General features: G+C 42.1%; 1 protein-coding gene across 1 annotated transcript in view; it reads right to left on the bottom strand.

Annotated features, from left to right (window-relative positions):
- Positions 1–24,235, bottom strand: part of CERS6 (ceramide synthase 6) — a 271,292-nt gene that overhangs the window by 46,588 nt on the left and 200,469 nt on the right. Inside the window, exons 5-6 of the mRNA XM_036253461.1 lie at positions 17,937–17,987; positions 13,630–13,722 (exon numbers count right to left, since the gene is read on the bottom strand). Of these exons, the coding sequence (XP_036109354.1) occupies positions 13,630–13,722; positions 17,937–17,987 (144 nt within the window). The remainder of the gene's footprint in view (positions 1–13,629; positions 13,723–17,936; positions 17,988–24,235) is intronic.

Here is a 24,235-nt window from a genome sequence, read left to right as displayed (position 1 = left end):
TCTAGGATTTTCCTAAATCATTCAAGCTGGACAATACTAAAAAGCCTTACGCATACAATAAAAGGTGCTCTGACAGTGTTTCCCACTGGAAGATGAAATTTCTTCTCTCCAGGCTGTGACCCAAAATGTATTAGGTTCCATCATCTACCAGACCATAGCTATTTCAAAACAATGCATCAGTTAAAGTGGAGCTACCCTATCAACTGAGATTTTAAACTGTTTCCTAAACATAATTAAATGAAAACATGCAATGCTTAATTCAACAGTTCGGTGAGTATATATTTGCCTGTGCTTATTAAACAGATTTTCAAGTCTAACCAGCCAAGTACCGAACCAGAACAATACTTTCCACATTTCCCATTGTTCAGCCCTGAATGATTGCTCTTGATTCACTGAAAGAGAACAAGCGTTTCTCTCTGTTTAATTTTAAAATAAACATAAATTGATTAAAATTAAAATTTATATTTTAATCAATCCACTTATGGAGAATTACAACCATTTTATAATTAAGTTTCTGACCTGTGTCTGATATACATTTCATTAAAAACCACAAAGCCCTTGGCAATACATCAAGGACCCTCTCAAACAAGAGCCTTGTTTTTCCAAGTTTGTTTTGTGAAGACAACGTTGCATATAAATTCCCTGGTCCTGGAAAACATGTTATTGAGGGACTCAGAGTTATGCTCATGGCAGAAGACCAATTCTCATTACATAGTCCTATCTGCTGATTATGAAAAAAAAAGCATGAATAATGAATTTTGTCTTACATTTCTGCTTTAGAAAAGCATATACACAGTGAAATACCTTTACCAAAAGCAATGCAGTAGTTATTTTATATGTCATCCACATCTCACCCTGACACATTTTTTTCAAGTAGACACTGAGTCTGGTCCAAATAACAGTTTTTGAACAAACTGTCAATTTGGACTTATCAGTACAGGGTGGAAAACTCCCGTCCTCGTGTTTGTTACAGCTGAAAGTGACTGGTGTGCACGCAGACACACACGCGGCGGCAGGAACCTTAGCATTTTAGGTTGAGAACGGCTCATTGCATTTTTGGTAGCAGCAATCGGGTAGAGAGATTGTGAATTTTTGGTGGTCCTCAAGCTGAAGATTCATTTCAGAAGCCCCTATTCAAAACAGGTTAGCCTGGCAACCTGCTTCTGTGGTATGCCCAACCTCCTGCCATTCTGCCATGTTGCAGCGATCCCCAAGGGTTCCTTCTCTGTTTCCTGCCTAACATTTGCCCCATCTCAGCACTCATTCCAGTGGCGTCTTCTATGTTAATTATCAGAGAGAGATTAAAAAATGAGGTGTGGTCTTGACTCAAACTCCATTAGAATAAGTCTGTAATGAAAGAATTCAAGGAAGTGCCATCCCTATTAATACCCAAAGCTGGTAAGATAATGCTGTGTGTGTGTGTGTGTGTGTGTGTGTGTGTGTGTGTGTTTCCTTATTACATTTCCAGATAGCATTTGGAAAACCTAAGACAGAATCTCTAAGTCTGTTCTTTGTAGCTTGCACATCAAAAATTCAAAAATGCCTGCATGCAGGTAATATTCCAGCTATTTGGGCTCCATCCCCAACTATGAGAATGAGAATCAGCATCCTTAACTTAGTTCTCCAGGGGAATTTTATGCACAACAAAATATTAGGCAGGGGAATCACCCTCTCATTAAGACATGTTCTAGAAGAACATGTCTGATGTTCAGTAAGATGATCAGGCTGAAGAGAGTCTTTGAATTAATACTGTGTATTCAGGAGGCACCAGAAATTCATCTTCATGTGCATGTTTACAAATGCAAAATGAGCTCAGTTCTCAAAAAAACAAAACAGAAAATACCGCAGACAACAAGAAACTTGTTCTTTAAGTTCTTATTTGTTTGATCAAGTCTAATACTTTTATGCAGTTTCTTTTGGGAATAATCTTTGCAACAAATAAAGAAAAACACTGGCAAGCCTTCTCAACAAAGGAATAAGAAGACCAAGATCTTAAGCGATAACTGAGTTAGATGTGCACGGATGGTCAAGAACAGGAAATACCTCTGAACATCAAGTGAACGGACAGGCTCTACTCTCTCAGATCAAAAGACATGCTTTAGCTTTCCTGAATTTAATAAAATTAATAATATAACTAATAAACTTAAAATCTAACTCATATGAATGGAAATCAGATCATTAGTACCAGGTTATTCCTTTAACAGATTTTTAAACTCTCTACGACACAGAAATTCAGCAGCATAATTTAAAGCTAATTTCATTCTATGAAAACTGCAGCAATGACAGAAATCTCTCATTTCTTTTTTTTTTTTAAAGAATAGTTTTCTTATGTAAGCCTTCAAGGTACATAGAAACGTATGTGACTTTCAACAGAGTAAAGTGCTTTCTTTTTTTTTTAATTTAGAAATGAATAACAGTCTCCCTATTTCTTCACTTGCGATTGTGCAGTTGGGGGTAGAACTCCCAGACTCTGGGGGCCCGGCTGTGCTGGAAGTGGGTTTTGGGGTGTAAAGCGGGCAGAGGCTGCTCAGGCACCACCTCATCTCCAGATGAAGGCAGATGGAGATGGGAAGGATTTCGGACAAAGCTTACAGATCAGAGTTAAACACTTTTCCCACTGACGGAACATGAAAATACAATAGACTCTCAACCTTAGGTTATGGGTAGCTAAAGTCCTGATTACCAGGATGAATATATACATATAAAACCTCTCAAAAAGTAAAGAAACAAGAGACTGGAAAACTGGGTCTTGAGACAATGACTGAAATGAAGTATACTCAGGGTGATTTATAGAAATCAGTTGATGGTGATTTGTTCCATATTAAGCAATTTGAGGAAAATTACACCTTCTCTTACCAGCGCCTGATGTGAAAGGTTCTCATGATGTATGTAAATGTCAACCTTGGGTATCTGCAATCTCCCACAATTTATTTGGTTATTATACTTAAATGGCCTTGAATTTTGGCTCACTATAAAGAGAATCGGTTAAATGTGTTAAAGAAAGGTATTTCCAATAATGAGGTTCCTGAAAAACTGTAACTAAAATTTACTTTTATTCTCATGCATAGCCTGTGCATTCTAGGGTAAATATTTATGGGAAAATTTGGAAAGGTATGAAAAAGTATGGTTTATTTGGGAAATGTTTGTTCAATTATAAAGTGGAGGAGTCTTGGCAGGTATAATTCAATGATCCCTTCTCTGACATTCAGCCCATGACCAGAACTTCATCCACACGAAATCTAGAGTCAAATTTATTCTCACACGTTTTCCTAACAAACTAGCTTTTTCCCATACAGATTTGGGTCCTTGAGGTAGATAACTGTCACATACAAACATTCTAAAGACAGTAAGTGCCAAGAAATTACTTAAAGGCTTTATATTTACTGTTGTTACTATCAAAATGTTTTTAAAATATGTGCTGATATGATGTAAATATCTCTACTAGCCATTCTGAAATCTGACATCCTCACTGTCTGCCAAATATGCACATCCACGTTACTCTACTTCAGAGCATAAAGAGGCACCCTATGGCCCCCAGGCCAAATCTGGCCCTCCATTTGTTTTTGTCAAGAAAGATTTATTGAAACATCACCACATCCATTTGTTTAATTATTGTCTGTGGCAGCATTCTTGCTACACTGGCAAGTTGAGTCATTTCAACAGAGACTATATGGCCAGCAAGTTTAAAATATTTACTATATGGCCCTTTATGGAAAGTCTGATGACCCTAGCCTACAGCCTCATCTAAGGGCATACCACGGGAAACCCAGTCCTGTTATCTGAGATGTGCCAACTGCATACTCATGCCAGCTTCATCACATTTTTTTCAGATAAAGAATATGCAAGAGATTTAATTTTCACAGCTATTCTAAAGTAGCCCATAAAATATGACTTTCAAAATTCAGATACACTCTAAAAAAGAAGTGTTGACAGGTTATCTCCATCACACGTCTCACGATAAAATATAACTTCAAGATGATTTGAAAATCAAGGAGTTTTCTGACCAGCTTTTAAAACCAGAGCTGTCTGGATGCAACAGACCTTCCCCTGCTGCTACATGTGCCATTATTTTATAGCTTCTGGGAACTTACATTATGGAGTGAAGAACTGCTGGAGAAGCAATGTTTACCCAATCTTTCTCCTGTGCAACATTTATGGTACCATTTCAAGATCAAGAATTCACAACCTCCTTTCTACTATGAATTATTTAGTTAATATTAATCTTTAATTGATGTTAGTACTGTGGCAGGGGATGCAATAAAATTTTATTTGTACAACAGAAAACAGTATAACAATGTCACCAATTCCCTTCCAGGGTGCCTGGCCAAAGCACGGAACTTAATTTGTGCCTCCCTGGAGCACCCTCTCCAAATGCACTCTGCTTTCGAACGATGTAGATAGATATTTTTCTTAATTATACATGCATGTCTTCTTTCTCATTGAACTTTGGGTCTTCAGAAGTTCTCCATCACTACAAGTCTTGGCAAATTAAAAGTGCCAGGAGACAGAGGTCTTTCTATACATTTTCTGGGTGCTGTTTAAATTACTCTTGGTCCAGCCACACTGATTTGTACAGCTTTTAATGCTAAAATGTTGACTGCTGAGACATTTTAAATATACGCAATGTAACAATCTTCAGCGATGCACAAGTTAAGACTTCATTCTCATTCTCTCTCTCTCTCTCTCTCTCTCTCTCTCTCTCTCTCACACACACACACACACACACACACACTCCTTGAGGACACAGGCAATCACAATACTTATCAAGTAAACTCGTTCGGGTTGAAAACACCCAGAATGATCAGTAGGGGGCAGACTGTGCTCAACTAAAATAAAAAATATCCCAGGACTGAAAATCCTCCTATTTACTTTCAATGTGACGCTCAAAATGACAATGGGCAATCAAGGGCTCAGTTTTGTGCTTGAGATGGTAGGTGGAAAAATTTTCCTGCAGGTCTCACTGGGTTGGGATAATGCTGTAAGTTGTCAGGAGGGGTTCAGAGAAATCCATGATCATCATCAGCCTTATCTTCTCCCTTCTAATTCTTTTCCCTTCAGCTGTCTTGAGTTCTCCACCCACCTTTACAAACAGACAAAACTGCACCTGTAGGATTCACTCTTCAAGTTACTTCTTGTCCTGAAGCAGGCCTCTGGCCATGCGGTTTTGGTGGTGGTGGTGGTGGTGCTTTTTTGTTTGTTTTGGTTTTACCTGGCTGGAAGGCTTCTGTTTTCTTTCTCCCAGCCCCCCTCCACTTTCACTGCCTGGGGAACTTCTCTCTACCTGGTGATTCGCCTGCTAACTCTCAAGCTCCCGAGGTTCTGTCTGACACTGTGATTTATTTTGAACAACAACCCTGTAAGGCAAGTGCCTTTTATAAAGAAACTGAGGCACGGAGATGCTACGTGATTTCTCCAAAGTCACATAATGAAGACAAGCTAGAGCCAGATCTGAATCTGGTTTTGTGTGACCTGGAGCTCAGACTCCTGTCCAGCAGGCTGCTTCTCAGAAGCAACCGTTGAGGAAACATGGAGGGAGGAGGCCAGAGAGAGAACGTGTCTGAAAACCCGTGTACATGAGAGACTAACAAAGAGAACAAGGTCCACTTCAAGGAGAAGGGACTGACAGCAAAGATGCAGGATCAGCCATGAGTGGAAGAGGTGCCCCTTGTTAGGAAGCCAAAGGGAAGGACGTAGATGGGTCTGTTTATATTTATGGGGATAGAAACCAAGTCAAGAAGACAGTGGTATAATAAGCCAAAGTGGGTGTTTTCCCAAGGTCCCTAGGACAACTTGTAGGGAAGTTCCCAGAGGAAGCTGAATGACTAAATCTCCCAAATGAAAGTGGAACCTACCAAGTGCCAGCAGTACCTCCTAAGACAGGGTGGGAGTCCTGAGGTCTGGACTTGAGGACCCAGAGCCCCAGACCAGCAGCACTGTGTGGGTCCTGGGCCCTTTGCACCTCACTGGAAGAGGAGGTCCCTGCCTGTCACCCTCCCACCTGGACAGCTCTATGTGGCATCTTAAGATGCTATGAGCCTCTCCCCTGGCAAGGAACTTGGGAGCTTGACTGTCAGAGTAAGTTAAGACAGACTTTGGAAAAAATCCCATAAAACATTTCTTTTCTAGACAATGCTGTTCTGTTGTTGTCCCACCAGCCTGCACACAGCACTGTGTTGAAATGCTTTGATGACAGGTGGTAGCTTACTAAAATGAGCTGCCTCTGCTTCCCTCCTGCGACTCTGAAGACATGGCAGTGTGAAACACAAACGAACTGACAAACCATGACCGAGAGTCAGGAGCATCTGCCTTGGAGGAAAATTAGCTTCAAGAGCAGGATACTGCCACTCCAATCACAAGTGGACACACAGATGAGCAGCCGGCACCTCTGCAGAAGAGAGGTTAAGTGGCCGGCCTGTCTGTCCGGAGTAGGTCTGTGGCTACACAGGGAGAACTCAACACCTTCCTCCATCCTTCTCGGGTTTATCAGATGTCCTCTGGTGTGATTTCAGTTTTTCAAGAAAAAAACGGACGCACTGATACAATCCAAGGCACTACCCGGGAGTCACACTCTTAGGAAAGACTCAAAATAAGCTAGACGAGCAGTTCTCAAATGTTTTCATCTCAGGACTCTTACATTCTTAAAAATTACTGAGGACGCCAAAAAGGGCTTGCTTATGTGGGCTATACCTATCAGTATTTACCACATTAGACATTAAAACTGAGAAATTCTAAATGTAAAAACGCACTAATTAACTTATTTTTGAAGTTCATTACTTGGAATTAATATAAATATTTTTACCAAAAATAACTACATTTTCCAAAATTTAAAAATACATGGCGAGGAGAGTGGCATTGTTGTACATGATTGCAAATCTCCCAGCTGTCTGGCCTAAGACAAGGGAGCTGGATTCTCACAACTGCACATACGTTCAGTCTGATGCTGTGTTACTGTGACTGAAGTAGGTTAGAAAAATCCAGTACCACATAGTTTGAAAAGGAGCAGTATCTTGACAGTCTTTTCAGACAGTTAAGGATATTTTTCTTTGACGCTGCACCCAAACTTGAGAAGCAGGATATTCCTCAAGGTTAACTACAATGTGGAATTTAAAACCAGATCAATAAACTTTTCATATTCTGTTACATAAAACCCTTTGCTTTGTCTTGACCTTCGAATGGATCTTAAACTCCTGCATGATTTTGTAGCATCACTTTAGTCACTTGGAAAATACTGGTTCACTGAGCCAATGAAACATTTTATTATACAATATTTAAAAAATCACATTCATTAATACCACTACCAATCTCATCAGAAAAGTTTTACAGTGTTGACATGCTATCAAGCTCGTGCTGATGAACTCAAGTTTTCCAAAAATCAAATTTTTGCTTGAAAGCTTGAGTTTTATCATTGACAACAACAACAACAACAAAAAATGTCAACTGTCTTCTTGAAACAACTTGACAAGCTCACTCTGCACTTTCAAGAAAATGTCTACTGAAAACACAAGTTGTCATAATCATGGTCTGTCAGTCATTCTTTCAAGTAAAAGTGAGATTCTGTGGGAAGAAAGTAGCTAGTTTAGCTGACAACACAAGGCACTGACTGTATGTGGCTTTCTTGAGACACTACTGTCCACTGTTATGCAGAAGCAGTTCTTTATGCTTATTTCCCATTTCATCACACAAAATGCTTTTAAATGTACACTCAAGAATGCAAATTTAATAAAATTAACACTTTTTACTGTTTCGTCAAGAGCATCCTCAAGTAAAACTGACCTGTGTTCTTCCTGCAAGCATGTGGCAAGGAGAAATACGATGGTTGCTAAGACAGTCTGGTGCCACTACCAGCAATTTTGCCCACTGTTACTTTTGCATGATCATTGCAAATTTCTTTCTTTTTTTTCTTATCCTCACCCAAGGACACTTTTGAACTTCAATAGAGCAGGAGGGAGAGAGGGGGGAAGAGAGAGAGAGAGGGAAACATCGATGTGAGAGAGACACATCGACTGGTTGCCACCCACATGTCCCCAACCGGGGCCGGGGACAAACCGCAAATGAGGTACGTGCTGTTAGCAGAAACTGAACCCGGGACTCTCTGGTCCGCGGGCTGACACTCTAAATGCTAAGCCAAACCAGCCAGGGCACAGTGCAAATTTCAATGCAGTGAGAAAGGCAAATGACATCTTAGTATTATTTTGAAGGTATGTGACCTTGCAGATCCCCTGAAAGGTCCCAGGGATCTCCAAGTGTCTGCAGACCACACGTTGAGAACTGCTGATCTAGACAGATTATTTCCAAATGTTGTTTTAGGAACTGATAATGAGCCATATTATTAGTAATAACTGCCCCAGTCAGGACAAACTAGATTCTGTGGCAATCATTAACAAAGCCCCTGAAGTCTCCGTGGTTTAAAACACAGGCTTATTTCATACCCACTGCATGCTACCACTTGGCTAAGGGTGGGGGGTGCACTCTGTTCACCACAGTCACTCAGGGCCCAGACTGACGGAGCAATCTCCGTCTCAAATGTTACCACTCACGGTACTACAGGGGAACAGTTAGAGCGTCTCACACCGGCAATGTAATACTCTGGTCCAGAAGTGACTCGAGTCAGCTCTGCTCACAGCCTACCAGTCACATGGCCTCACCCAAGCACAAGAGAGGACGTGGCTGAGACGTACAATCCCCATGTGCCTATGGGCAGAGGCTGGCAGCATCTGGTGAGCCGCACTGAAGACTCCAGTGATGGCTAACATGTACTGAGCACTGTGAGCCGCGCTGTTCCAACGGCACGCATCACTTTGTGCTGGCAACGCTCCGCTGAGGTAGGTGACATGAACTCCATTCTCTGGATCAGAATATCCATGGCACAAAGAGGTCAAGCGACATGCCCCAGGTCACACCAGATTAGGAGTGGGGCTGGACAGTTGGCCATGTCCAGCACCAGAGCCCATGCCTTTAACCTCAAAGCCACATTGCCCATACTTTTGCCAACTCTAGAAAAAAGAGAGAAAAAGAACTTTTTCATATAATGATACATTTAAAGGATTGTCCTTTATTACAAGGTGTTCTTTCTCCTTGAAAATGTGAAAATGTCCTTTTCTTTAAGAAGTGATGGTTATAAGTGGAAGAGGTACTAGGAAAAAAGGTTGCCAACCTTAAGTTAGTTCCTCTTCCCAATTATTTTTGTTCATTTTAATCGACCAAAAATATTAAAATCGGTGACCACTACAGTTTGGAGGTTTTTTGTTTTGTTTTGTTTTAGCATTTGTTTTGATTCAACCAAGTTTTGGTCATTACATGCCCAACAGAGGTACTGCTCTGAGCTCTATTTGTCAAGCATTGTAACTAGATGGTTTCATGGACAGTATTTCATTTAATTCTATGTTATACTGCTTGCCTCCTCATACAGAGACTAAAGCACGCATTGTCTTTTACCTTGAATCCAACTGAAGCAGGAAACATCTGGAGTACAACAGGCCCCTAAAAAGGTGGTTAAGCACCCAGCAGCAATGGATGTCAATTATTCTTTGCAAAAGTTACCAGAGAGCAAACTCAAGTCCATCAGTGAGTTTCTGGATAAAATTAATCCCCATACCGCTCTCTGTCAGGAATCTTTTACAAGATGCAGTTTTTCTCTCAGGTTAAAGACCAGCAGAGCAACAAGCTGATTTTACCAGCTGGGCTTTGGAACTCGGCCATGGATGATTTCCTATGGAGGACTCCAAACACGAGCCCGGCTTACTGGCCGAGGGCCCAGGCCTCCGAGTCCAACAGCCGCTTAGTTGAAAGGGACATAGGGCTTAGACACAAGCAAGCTGCTCTGAGCTCCAACACAGTCGTATTTATTAGTTTCTCTTAGAAAATGTAGATGTGCAGGAAAAATGCTCATTGCGAACAGGTGCTAGAAGCAGAATTTTAACAAAAACGAAGCCTTGGGAAATAAGAAATGCTTCAAGCAATGTTTCATACCAAGAATATACCTGTTGTTTTAATAAGATACAGTAATAAATTCTCTTTACAAGAAAAAGAAGGAAGAAAGGAAGCAAGAAAGAAGGAATGAGAGAGGAATGAAGGGAAGCAAGAAGAAAAAAGGAAGGAAGGAAAAATCCTGAAAAAGATTTACGTATCTTGGTAGCACATAATAAAATATTTGAATTGTAAATCCAGATGTCTACATCTTGCCTAGTCCCTTCCAGAGAAGATTAACAGTATATCTCATCCCTGACCGAGTGAGTACCAACCCTGGACATGATCAAGAGAGAGGCAATGCGCTCTGTCACTACAGGAGTGAAAGGCTCTCCTTTCATTTTCAAACTTCAGATTCTATTTCAAGACAGAGCAATAAAAAAATCTTTTAAAAATATGGCAATATTAGGACACTTCTACAGGGGAAGAATTTGTGATTATAAAAACCATTTTAGAAAGACTCATGAACCCACTGTCAAAAAAATGATTTCTAAATCTCATTTAGGGTACTGATTCTAACAGTTTGAGGTATGCATTTGGATCCACTGTTCATAAACCCTGGTCTCTATTTGTTTTTTTTTTGTTTTTTTTTTTTAGAGTGGGAGGGAGAGAGAGGAAGGGAGAGAGAGTGAGAAACATCGACGTGAAGGGACACATCGAGTGGCTGCCACCCGCACGACCAACCAGGGCCGGGGACAAACTGCAACCGAAGTACGTGCCCTTAGCGGAACCGAACCCGGGTCTCTCCGGACCGCAGGCCGACGCTCTAACCGCTGAGCCAAACCGGCCAGGGCCAACCCTGGTCTCTATTTGAAAATAGCTGTTCACCTGGCTGGTGTGGTTCAATTGGTTGAACGTCATCCTGTGCACCAAGAGGTCCTGGTTTCATTCCAGGTCAGGGCATGTGCCCGGGTTTCAGGCTCGATCCCCAGTAGGGGGCGTGCAGGAGGCAGCCCATCCATGTTTTATTTCTCCCTCTCCCTTCCTAGCTCACTAAAACTAATAAAAACATATTAAACAAAGAAAGAAATAAAACGGCTGTTCAAGCACATTGTTGTTTAATTGCGAAGCATAGGAAACGTTTTCATAACTCTTCCTACTAACAACACTACAAAGAGTCTTCAGAAGTTGATTTCCATACTCTGTTCTCAATGAGTGTCTTCAAGTATTTCTATTCCCTAATTAGGAAGCAGGCTCTTCTTTAGAGAGTTTGGTTAATAGGTGCAATCTAGAAGGTGGGGAGTATATTTTGCAGCCAGAACATTCCATACAGCCTTGCTGATGGCCAGCACGGCACATGCTCCCCGTGGTAGAGCAACGCGGAGGAAACCACCGAGGACTGCCGTGAAGCGAGGTGCAAAGGGGAACAGCAAAGCTGCAGCTCACTAATGAGAGATGTGAACAGAGGCACAGGCCTCCCTTATTAAAACCTGCGCTGAGAAATGCTCAGCCTGGCAGTGGCCATATTCCCATTTTGCACATGAAATAAGAATTAGCCAGCTGCTCTAGGAACATACAAAGGTGCTTTGACTAACTGAAGAAGGGAGAGGTGCCAGGCGCCTAAAATAAGCCACCGGTGTTAACGGAGACAAAAATCTATAATTAATTTGTAAAATTTGACAATAAGTACAGGCCTGAGATCAATTCCATGAACCTCACTGCGAAATCGCCCTTTTTGTAGGCGTTTTCTACGCTGACAGAAAATATGTTAAAACCATACAAAACAATATAACCCACTTAGAAATTATAACTATTAAGATAACGGTCACCTGGCCTGAAACGATGAAGACTCTGTCGGTCCTCCTGGCTCACTGAAAAGACACGGTAAACGCGTGATGAGAAAGCTCACCCGCGTGCGGGGGCCTCGGACTCTGGTGCAGCCGTGTTGCACTAGGCTAGGCTCCCGCGAGCCTGACAGTCAGCCTTGCAGTCTCTCTGACTCTAGCTGGCATCCCTAATTCTCACTAAGCAAAGGAGGAACCAATACAAATGGCAATGGCTGCAAAAGGCTTCCTACCCCTCATGTCAGGAACAGGGCAAGACAAGGCAAGAACTGTGTACCCGTCTAATCTGAGAGTGAATCACAGGACTCTGCTCGGTCAGCTTGGGCTGTAATCCGTTCCCACCTGCACAACCTTGAAAGACGTACATAAACTTACTGTACATAAATTTTCTCAACTACAAAATAGGAAGAATATTCAAACCTCCTTCTTTGTTAAACACACATTTTGTGTGACTCCCTGCAAAAAAAAATGTTCCTTAAAATAAAATAAAATGCATAGCATTCAGTCTTAAAAAGGAATGTAATTTTAATGCATGCTACAACGGGGATGAACCGGAGGACATTACGCTCCGTGAATAAGCCAGCCACAAAGGGACAAATATGGGCTGATTCCACTTTTATGAGGTACCTAGAGGAGTCACAGTCACAGCAACAGAAGGTAAAATGATGAGTGCCAGGGGCTGGGGGGAGGGGAGAAAGGGAAATGGTTGCTGAATGGATATAGAGTTTCAGTTCTGCAGGCTGAAAAGACTTCTGGAAGCCGGCTGCACCACAGTGTAGCTGAACCGCGCACTTAAAATGGTTAAAAGGGTAAATTTTACGTTTTGTATATTTTCCACAACTAAAGATTTAAAAAATAAATGAGTAGAATACACAATGAGCCTGGCCGGTAGGAGACAAACAGACTAAAGTACTGACTACAGGAATGAAGACAGAGATCCCACTGGCACGTGGTTATGGAGGATCTTTGAGCGTTCCCAGAAACTGATCCAGAGCGGTGGGTGCGAGGAGTACAGGAACCACAAATTATAGGTGTGGGTGAGTTATCCGCTGGGCCTAAGCCCCGGCCCTGCCAGGGGCCGCCTACCTCTGAGACTCAGACACCTTGCACCACTTTTAGGCTGCAGAGCCACACAGATCAGAAAGCCAGCCTTCAGCCAGCTGTGGGACAATGAAAGGTGTGTCCCCTGGAGCATACAGGTATGCAGAGCACAGGGGTTGGGGGGGGCGTGGGGGCTGAGATGCAGGCCAGCAAACACAGCTTTGAAGGAAAGACCCAAATATAAAAGTCTGGAGAACATGGCATCGTGAAAAACAAATAAGCAGCGGATAGTCCAAAGTGCCACAAGCGTCCAGAGGCTGGTAAGATGAAACTAGACCGAGTGGGTTTAACACTGAGGAGGTCCAGAGTACCCTCTGCGAAAGCCAGTGGAAGGGAGGGCTGAAACCCAGGTCACAGCTCACTTAGGAATGCTGTGTTTTCATGCTACATAGCCCTTCCATTGGAGAAAAATTTATTCTGGAGGGCTAGAACACTGAGCTTTTACTCTCTCCCAGGAACAACAAATACAATTTTTCTTCTTTATTTAATTTGGAGAACAGAGGGACTTGTGAATCAGACGGAGAGAAATTACTGCTGTCGGGACTCATTGCTACATATTTTCAGAGAGAAAAGAAGACTAGGGAAGAGTTAAGAGTCAAGGGGAACAAAATAGAAAACAGTGCAAATAAAAATGGAGAATTTTATGTATCAAAGTAGAAAGCAGTCCTCACCTAGCACTGCTGGGAAAACAGAGGTGAGCACCTGTGAGATTCTACACCCACCTGCCAAGGGCCATTAAAGACAGGTCTGCAACACTTTACAACAGAACCCCACTTACCTTTCTTTTGATATCAGTGAACTGGGAAAACATTAAAGACCAATAAAACGACAGTTCCAGGATATAATAGTAGTGAAGGTCAGTTGTGAGTGGCTGAGGATCAAAGAAGAAAAAAAAAAGGAAAGATTAATAGTTAACAGGAAACCCCACTTGTGTCCCAAACATCTCGAGCTCATTGTGGAAAAGTTACATGGTCTTCTGCCCCCACAAATTCTAGCCTCATTCTCTTGGTGGATAAGGGGGATTGAAGGATGCCTCTAATCAGCAGCCTGCTGGCATCAGTTTAATCTCCAACCAGAAAGTGTCAGTCAGTATGAACATTCAGTACCCAATTCACTATTCACTTTAACAACAGCATTTATGGTTCTTTGACACGAGTGAGTATTTGTGAGATTCCTGAGGCAACCTGGTAAAACATTCTAATGCATATACAAAAAGAATAACTCTGGGTAACTGCTGTGAGATTCCATGGCACAGGGACAAGGGAGGTGGGTGACAGACACTGGAGTACAATATATGTCACCGAGGCATAGTTTCAAGTTCTGTATTAATCTGATCTTTCTTTCAGTATATTGCAAATACAAAAAACAAAAATAAAAAGACAATTCAAAAACATTTCTTAAAAGATCAGACGGACAAGGAAGCTGCCAAGAGACACTGGGCTAGGCACCCAGCCAGGAAACCTGAGACCAAGTCCCCCCTCCACAGCTTAGGAGGGTAGAAAACGTGGGCTTCCATTAATGTACTGTAAAATGGAGGTCACACTTGTTCTATCTGCCTCCCAGGTCCAGGAATGGGGAGAAGTTCAGAGCGGCAGCACAAGTCAGGAATATTTATTCTGCACACAAAGCCATAAAAACAAAACAGTGTTTTTAAGAAACCATTTCAGCAAGTTGTTTTTGTTTATTGAATTGTAATGAAATGTCTTACTTCACCAGAATATCAAAGACCTTTGAAGCTCATCACACAAATATATCTACACCACTACACAAAAGGTAATAGTATATGCAATAAATACAATGCCCTGTAAACCAATAGCAGCAAAACAAATGACTTTCTCGAGAAGCTGGTACTCACTTAACTACTGACTCCGCCAGTTTTACACTAGGCATCAAGGAAAACAGTTGTCCCACTCACTGACCGTTAGCAACAGAACACGAGAGAGGACAGGATACTCTGCCACCAGCAATCCTAAGCTCTGGGCATCAATGTGTTTATCACACTCAGTACCACACTGAAGAGAATATATTTCCTACTTAACTGTCCTTTTAAAATCCGCAATGAGAGATGGTACTCAGGTCTGACATATGGCAGCAATAAAGTTTAGAAAACAGAGCGCTGTCTTTAGGACCCTTGGAGCCAAGAATAAATTTCAGTTTTAATGAGATTCACTTTCTCATTGCATCACCACCTGGGCAAATGCCACCGTGGGCTGTGGGGACAAATGAGAGCCCTCAGAAACTGCAGAGTTCATAAGACAGCGTCGTATTAGAATAACTACCATAGTTGTTGGAATCCTTGGCAGTTAACAAAGCTTACGCGTGTGATATTCTCTTTGACTCTCATAAAGGTCCTCTAAAATTAGTACTATCATTGTCTAGATTGTACAGTTACAGGAAATTACTGTCAGTTAATTCAGGCTGGGAGGCTGATCCCAGGTCTCACATTGAGGGAGGCCCTGTGATCGCGGGGCTAGGCCTTCTCATTCACCGCTTATGCTCTTTATGACAGGCTGTACGAGGAAGCCAAGTCTGCATTATTTTAAACCAAAAATACACACGTGTGTTTAAAAATCATTGCGTATGAAATAAATAATATAATATACATACGCATGCATAATGAGCAGTGTGTCTTTGACAAAACTGAAATATGCCACTAATCAATCTTTCATCTAAAAATCTGCTCAATTATTTATTATGTGCTAAAGACTTATAATAAATCTGTTTCACAAGCGTGACCCATGTTTAAAAGTGCTCTTAAGGTATGAGACTGACTCTGAACTACAACTTGTACATTTACATTTATGTAGATATACTTACCCACGAAGTGTTATAATTACATGCATAATAATTATGTGCTGTTTAATATTTTTCCCACACACACAAAAAGACAGCTGCTAATTTTCTTTCATTAGTATAAGGGATGCACCAAGAGTGACCACTGTTGCCCTGCCAGTGTGGCTCAGTGGTTGAGCACTGACCCATGCACCAAGAGGTCGCCGGTTCGATTCCCAGTCAGGGCACATGTCCAGGTTGTGGGCCCAAACCCCAGTGGGGGGCATGTGGGGGTTATGCAGGAGGCAGCCAGTCAATGTTCTCTCTCATTGATGATTCTATCTCTTTCTTCCTTCCTCTCTCTCTCAAATAAGTAAAGAAAAAAAAAAGAAATAGTATTTCTTAAAAAAAAAAAAAAAAAGAATGACCACTGTTCCCATGAGAGGTCACAACAGGTCCTAGATTTGGGGAGTTATATGCCAAATCATTCATTGATAAGCAATGATGTCTTATTAGTAGAAGACGATTTTTATCTGAATCCCCACATCTGGTATCTTTCCTTCTACACTAAAGAGGTTTCCTATTTTATAGAATAACTGCATACACTCGACAGGCCCTCACATTTTCAGGTGGAATCTCTAGTTCTGTCTACGAAACAGGCAGCTACATTTTGAGCTCCTGCCCTAGCAACTCATTTGCTCAGAAATAAGCAGTTTCTCAGCTCCAGCCATTAATGTGAGAGTTATTTCAGACCACATTATAGTTACAAAGAAGAGTGGGTGTTCCATTTCACGTGGCGTTTGTCTCAAAGCCGCTCACATGACGGAACTGACCTCATGAACGCGGTGTCTGGAGCAGCTGCCGCACCGACAGTCGAGTTAAGACTTCTGGGAGGCGTTGATGCATTTTTATAAATAGAATTCTAAATATGTATGGACTTTTCCACTCATTGTACCATGACAGGACACAAAGAGAGCTGTAAATGACAATATCCCAAGTATTTAAGGTAGTAAAACTGCAGTTGGGCCTCAGAATTACAATTGTATTCAACAGTGACTGGGTTCCAGTGCCGTTCTGGTCTCTCTGAAATGACCACGGAATACTCAGCTCTCTCGAACCGTGTCATGCTGCTTAATTACATTATTTTCTAATCCGAATAAACTACATGAAAGAGGTGAAAATGCCCACTGCAATTCAACATGTCCCTAATCTTGAACTTTAAAAAAAAAAAAATGTTTTTAGTGACTTTTTTAGAGAGAGAGAGAAGCATCATTGGCTGGCTGCCTCCTGCACACCCCCTACTGGGGATCCAGCCTGCAACCCAGCCATGTACCCTGATTGGGAATCGAACCGGCGTCCTCTTGGTGGACCCTCAATTTACTGAGACACAATGGCTGTGCCCTAACCTTGAACTTGCCTAAGGAATATCCAACACCAGTTTGCATCCCATTTAGACACTGTGGGGGTTAGAGAAGGCACAGGGCATGCCTGCTCCTCATGAACCCTATGCCCACCAAAAAGGCCATAAGCCTTTAAAAAGATAACCCCAAAGAATCCCACACTCAAAATCCAACTTGCTTATCATGCGTATGTCTCTTTATCGTGTCACCAAAAACTACCTAGTTGCATTTGGTTCCTATCCCATTTGATCTAGAAACTTTACAACAAGAAATTTCTAGAGAAGTCCTAATTTTGATATTCAAACAGTAACTGATCTGGGGGCCTGCACACATGCTAATATTACTGAATTCATGGACAGAGGCAAAGGTATACCAGTGGGCAGGCATCTGAAATACTCTCTTTCTGGACTACAATTTTAATCTCATTTTCAATGATGCCTTTTTTGTCTCTGTGTAACGGTGCAAACCCATTTTTCTGTGCTCCAGAAAATGGTGTTTGATTTGCATAGCGAGGCGGCCCCAGGCCACGGCTGCACTGAAGTCAGCACGCCTGCTCCACTGCACGTGGCTTGCCCACCTGGTAGCGAGACGGGCCCCTGCTGTTATCAGGCTGACCTCAGTAATTGGAGGCAGCTCAACTGTTAGAAACTGAATCACCCACCTGTGGAATGGATGGTATCTCACTCTCCAGCAAATGCAGCTTTCCACACTCACTCCATCTGCTAAAGCAATTAAGCTCTGACGCTGAACTTCACTGAGAACACAAACTACCTCCCTCACTAGGCTACTGGCAGCGCCACGCAGCAAGGCTGGGGCAGGGGGCCAAAAAGCAAGGGACCTGCCTGTAATCAGAAAACTCCCCTAAGGAAGACACTACATGTGTGTAAAACCCCAGACAGTAATGGCTCCTCACCTGGTAGGGGTAGTTGTACCAGCAGTGCCTTGTGTTCCACAGCCAGGGTGTCTAAAGAAATGACAAAGAAACATATTTTACATGTTTTGGAAGAGAAGCAGGATGAGATGTTTATCACCAGTTCTTCCCAACTCCCAACATTTGGGTTTTCGATAATTAACCTGTGTGAGAACTGGAGGATTTAGGAATAAGATATTAAAGCAATTAGTATCCCATTATATACTCTCTCTGGGTAATCTACACTCAACAGGTAGTGTTTCAGGCTACTTCTGGGATGGAGTCCTAGCTGGCGTCTTAATATTTTGCTGGTCACATAGACACATTCCTGCTATGTAATGAAACTCAACAGGAGGGCCCTTCAGGGGTCTCACCTAAACCAGATATTAATCATCAATCTAATTGTTATCAATAAACAATGAGGACAGTTGGTACAAACTACCCTATAACTCCTCCAGCCCACTGTTTACAAAGCAACATCATGAATCAACTGTTCCATGCCTTCACTGGGGTTCAGTAACAGGCAGGCATACTTCCTGTTTCAGTAACACATTTCAAACTAATTCCAGGCCTAAGGGAATTAACTCCACCCCCTGACTCAAGGTCAAAGTCTTTCAAAGACCAAACAATCACTCTTAATTTGACAGCAATCACTTGCCTTCCAACACCGTATAATCAGGTAGAATAGCGAAGTGTACACACAGATTCAAAATGTTTGTAATAAACAGGAAGGTTTGGCGAAGATTTAAAGAGGCTGCTGAATAATCCAATAATACCAACACAAACTTTTCTCATGTTGTATTAAGTTTGTAACTCTTTTGCATCTCAAATCTATAGCTATCAGCACTTTGTGGCATATATCTATATACATTTGAAATACATCTGTATGTTTCTTATTAAGGAACAAAATCACCAATCCAACCCACATGTGTTTATGCATGTCAAAAAGATAATAATGTCACTGGAAGATTAGTGTCAGATGTATTTGTACTGACCTAACCACCTCCTTACTTGTCCCAGTCACTATAAGAACTGCAGTGATAAGGCAGTTGTCTCTCTGAAAGTGACGTACAAATCCTTTCACCCTGGACCAGTGAGGATGAAGATGTGAAAGAGAAAGGGGCTATGTAATAAATCTGACAATTTCAGTGACTGAAATTAACCTCTGATCATAAATTCCTAACTGGCAGGACAGGATGGGTAGTCACACCCCAGGCCTATAAAAGGTTTGCCTTTGCCTTAAGCAAGCCCTGTCCATTGTTCTTGGGCATCTAGGTTAAGGCACCTTTGAAATGCCAGAGTAATCCTCTTTTCCACACCCCTCAGGGGTGGAGCCACCCCCAGGGGAGCACATACTCTTGTTAACTATCCTGTAATCTGATCATGCCCACTTCCCTGCCTCGCTCTCTCCCACCTCAGGTGATCTTTTCCATGCCCTCCTGAATTCCAAATCTGAGAACTGCAGAGCCATCCTTCTCCAGAGCATTTGCAATCTTGCTTCCTGGCACATCATCAGTTCGGCTCAAATAAACTCATAAAAATTCTCTACATGTGCGGACATTCTTATGTCAACAAGTATGGTGATGATGATATTACCTAATAAAATCTGAGCCCTCCCATGTCCATACACTTTTTAGAGGGATTTTTTTCCACAGTCTGTTACTTATTTAACCAGTTAAAAAGTTCATCTTTAGACTGCCCCACAGACTTTTAAAGGATCTTACATATGAACACACTTTATCCTTACAGTAGTAACAGTATTTGCCTCATTCTACAGATAGGTAAGTTGAGGCCTGGAGTCCATACATAACTGCGCAGGTTAAACAGGCAGTGCCAGAGCTGGAAATCCAACTCAGACTGTCTGGCCTCAAACCCAAAAGTAACCACTGTCACCCTGCCTCTCATTCTGGTAGAAACTGGACCAGACCTCTGTTTGGGTAGCCAGATTGAAATAAAAAGCCATTCCATGCCCTAAAACTGCAACCGCTCAGGGATCTTCGCATTCCCCTTCCATGTGCATACTACTGCTTCTCCCTCTTCTTTCCTGGTTGTGCTGTTTTGGCCTGTTCAATTCTGTACACATCAGGTCATCTCAACACCCTGGCTGCCTGAGCTGTCTGTCGTCTGTCTCCTCTATTTCTCTTATCCGTAATATTGATGTTCAGTACTGACCTATCTCACAGGGTGATTGTGAGGATCAAATGAGACAGCATGTCCAAAAGTACTCGGGATGCTTTCCAAGTTTAATATGTTACTGATTTATAGTTACATAAACAATACATGTCTATTGAGGAAGACAGAAAAAAAGTATAAACATAAAAAAGAATTTGAAGTCTCATCACTATTAACATTTTAATGTCCAGCCCCTTTTTGGACTTTTTTTCCTATGTAATATAGATATAGATATAGGTAGATTTATTTTTAAACACGCAAGAATTAGGGAAGATCGCCGAGAGCAAAGATGTGTCACTGGAGCCCAACGCTAAGATCATCCACACCCTCGTATTCCCAATCACTATGCTCGGATGTGAGAGTTGGACAGTGGAGAAGGCTGATGGGACAAAACTGGTTCATTTGAAATACGGTGCCGCGAAGAGCCCTGCAGTGAACAAGTGGGTCCTGCAAGTGAAGCCCGAGACATCACTAGAGACAAGAAGGACAGAACTGAAGCTGGCTGCTTCGGGCCCATCGTGAGGAGACAGAGGCCTTCGGAAAGACAATCATGCTAGAAGAAATAAAAGACTGCAGGAAAAGAGGGGGGCCGAAGATGAGATGGATTGACTCCATTAAAGGAGCCAGAGGCAGGGTCTACAGGAGCTGAGCAGGGCTGTTGAGGACGGGACATTGTGGACATCACGCATTCACACGGTCAGCTCGAGGGTGCATTAACACATACACGCACACGTGCATAATTTCTCAGTGTGGGCGCAGCACACCGACATCTATTTTAAAGTGTAGCACAAATGTTAGTCATTACCTTTCTCTCTGATAAAGGTGGTTATTAGCTCCACTATTAGTTGAAAGTCCCAGAGGGACAGGTATGTCATGCATATGTGTATCCTCCCAGCATCTGCACCCAAGTTGACAGTTCAGCATTCATGGACCGAATGCTAATGAAAAGGAATACAAAAGTAAATGCAAGGCCTGTAACACACCTGGTAGTATTTTTCTGACTTCATCAGTCCCAAGGACTGATAGGGGTGCTGTCATGGGACATGGGTGTGCGATCTCTAGATGCAGTAGGTAGCCCTTCCATGGCGGCCGCCCCTTGCAGTCACAGTCAGGAGAGGAAAGGTGTCGTTCCCACGGATCCAGGGAAACCCATCGTTTAGTGCTTCCCTTCCTCTGTAAGCTTCCTGGCTCACTGGCTGTCTTCGAACATCCAGGCTTTTCCCTGTGTGCATTAGATGTGCATCACCTAGACTTGCTTCTATTACGTGTCAATACCTGACTGACCTGCAGAAACTGTGGGTGAGTCTTTGTCTCTCGCTGGGGCCCTGCCTACCTGCTGAAGCAGGAGCAAAAGACGTTGTGAATTTGATGGAGCTTCCAGGCCCTTGCTCAACCCACAAAGCTTGTTGCCCAAACATTTTTAAAAGTTCCTTCACACACAATGCATGTTCACATATACCTCTCAGCACTAGATATTAATATCACCTTCTACCTGCACACTACATTTTTCTAGGACCTCAGGTTACGCCCCCCCCCCCCCCAAAAATACTCTTTGAGACGGGTAGAAAAAATATCTTTTCCAATATACAGATGAAAAAACAAGCCCATGAGAAGGTGATTCTCATAATTTTTAATAGTTCAACACTGGTACAGGAATCTGGACTGGCTGCTTAGAATTTAATGCACTCGATCTAACTTCTTTCATTTGAATTGACACCATGAAGCTATAATTTTAAAATCAAAATGTCTATGTATCTTTTTTAGATTTCCATATTCATATCAAAACCTTTATATTCATCACACAAATTAAAGGAGAGCAACATAATTAAGAACTCAAAAAGCTGCAATATTAGATGTCAAAAAAAAACAACAACAATGGTGATGAAAAAATACACTAAAACCCCTAAGTTTAAAAGAGTGAGCCTAGCAACTTCCTATATAATAGCATAAAGCTCTGTACCTAGGACAGTGCATGGATATTAAGCACATTTCCTGGAAATAGACACGTCTTTTTCACATGGCATTACGATATCAAGGAATGTTATCAAGGTTGAAAAGTCTAAAAACCCAAGGATTCTTTAATCTTCTCATTCGAATAACTTAGGATTCACTGTATTCCCCTTCATCCATGTACACTTAAATAATGCTATGAAGCAGTACAGATTTTAATGTCTTTTATACATATCATCTCATTTAATTCTCACAACAACACTGTAAATGCTCCAGCTAACATGGCCAGCAGATGCCATCAGTGACAAAAACAAGCTGGCACGAAGCTTCAAATTGGCAAAGGCAGGTTCTGATTCAGTGGGTCTGGCTTGGGACTGAGAGTCTACATGTGAAAACAACCTTTCAGGAGGTGCTGATGCTGTTGGACCTTGGAGCACATTTTGAGAAGTAAGGTGCTAGGGGAAATGAGAAGGGTGAGCTCATCTTCTTAGTACTTACCTGTGTCAGGCAACTTGCTAGGCACTTTGTTACAATATTTCACAATCCTGTAGTACTAGGTGAATAGATTAACAGACTACCGAAAATCTTTACAGTAGCCATTTGAGGCAGAGATTGCCAGTAAACCAATATTTAGCTAGAGACAATGCTTCTGAACCAACCTTCCTATTTGATACAGGCATCGGTTTACGCTCTGGTGGAAGGCATGTGAGCAGCATTTACATGTTCCACTTTGGGATGGTGCCCCTAGAAGTTCGTGTGAATGAGTACTTCTTACCCTTTCTCCATTTCGGTCAGAGGGAGATAATGAGAACTGGGGCGGTCACCTTTGACCCTGAGACCTAAGTTTCTGTTGAGGTTGGTATCGGAAGTCTCTTACTAGCCCTGGTCTGGCTTATGTCCGGATTATATGTATGTGATAGATAAATTTCTATCATTTCCCTCATATCTAAGCTACTGTATTGTCTATTTTTTAAAATATACATACAGTAGCATACTCTATATTCTCAATATATGCCTCAAGGTAAGTACCATTAATTATTTTAAAGACAATTAAGCAATCTCAAAGAGGTACCCTAATTAACTGAAGACTCCCCAGCTGGTAAGTAGAAAAATTGGACTTGAAACCCAGGACAGCCAGATTCCTCCACTGTACCTTCCCTGAGGTACCCTGAGCATTCAAAGAATGAGTAATGAAAGAATAACATCGTGGGCATTTGAAACTGATTACCCTAAAATTAGTTATTACATAAAAATTTTTTTTTTACAATTAAAAAGCTTGTTTACTCTATGAAAGAAACCCCATATCCGATGGATAACCACGCTTCTCACTTCAAAAGCTCCATGGTTCTCAGTCACTAACAAGATCCATAGGCTCACTCCCTGCTTTTTTCTTGGTCAAAAGAAATCATTCAATATGTTGGGGTTTTTTGTTTTGTTTTGTTTTGTCATCTGTTATGAACTAAATTGTGCGCCCCCCTCCACCCCACCCCACACAATTTCATATATTGAAGCCCTAAACACCTAAAGTGACTGCATTTGGAAATATGGTCTGTAGGAAGTAAGTAAGGTTACATGACATCAAGGTTGGGGCCCTAAACTCATGGGGTTGATGGTCTTGAAGGAAGGACCCGAGAGGTTTCTCTCTCCTTGCTCAGGGGAAAGGCCATGTGAGGACTGCAGTGAGAAGGTGGCCGGCCAGGAAGAGAGCTCCCACCAGAAACAACCCTGCCGGACCTTGATCTGGAATTTCGAATTTCCAGAGCCAGGAGAAATACCTTGCTGTTCCTTAAGCCACCTGGTCTGTGGTATTCTGTTATGGCAGCTTGAGCTAACTCGCGCAGCATCATGAGACAATGCTTGAGAAATGGTACTTAATAGTTATTAAACTACACACCAACTCATTTCAATTTAAGAAGACGTGCAGAGCATCTGAGCAAGACAAAGACAGACTATAACACAGTAGATGAAAAATGACTTCTAACATGTGGCACCTGAACCGCAGTGTATAATGGGATTTTTCATTGTCTCATGCACACGTGCTCCCACATCACTGAGACACAACTGGGCAACGAGAGCATCGGTCGATCATCGTGTCCCGTGGAGGCTTCCGTGGCTCTTCTTACCCTGAGCAAACCCAACCTCGGCACCAGGGAGGAGGTCAGCCTTCCTGCTGGCAGCCA

Source organism: Molossus molossus, unplaced genomic scaffold, assembly GCF_014108415.1.
Source record: "Molossus molossus isolate mMolMol1 unplaced genomic scaffold, mMolMol1.p scaffold_m16_p_11, whole genome shotgun sequence".
NCBI classification, from domain to species: domain Eukaryota; kingdom Metazoa; phylum Chordata; class Mammalia; order Chiroptera; family Molossidae; genus Molossus; species Molossus molossus.
The sequence above is the reverse complement of the archived record's forward strand: the minus strand, read 5'-3'. Positions and strand labels throughout refer to the sequence as shown.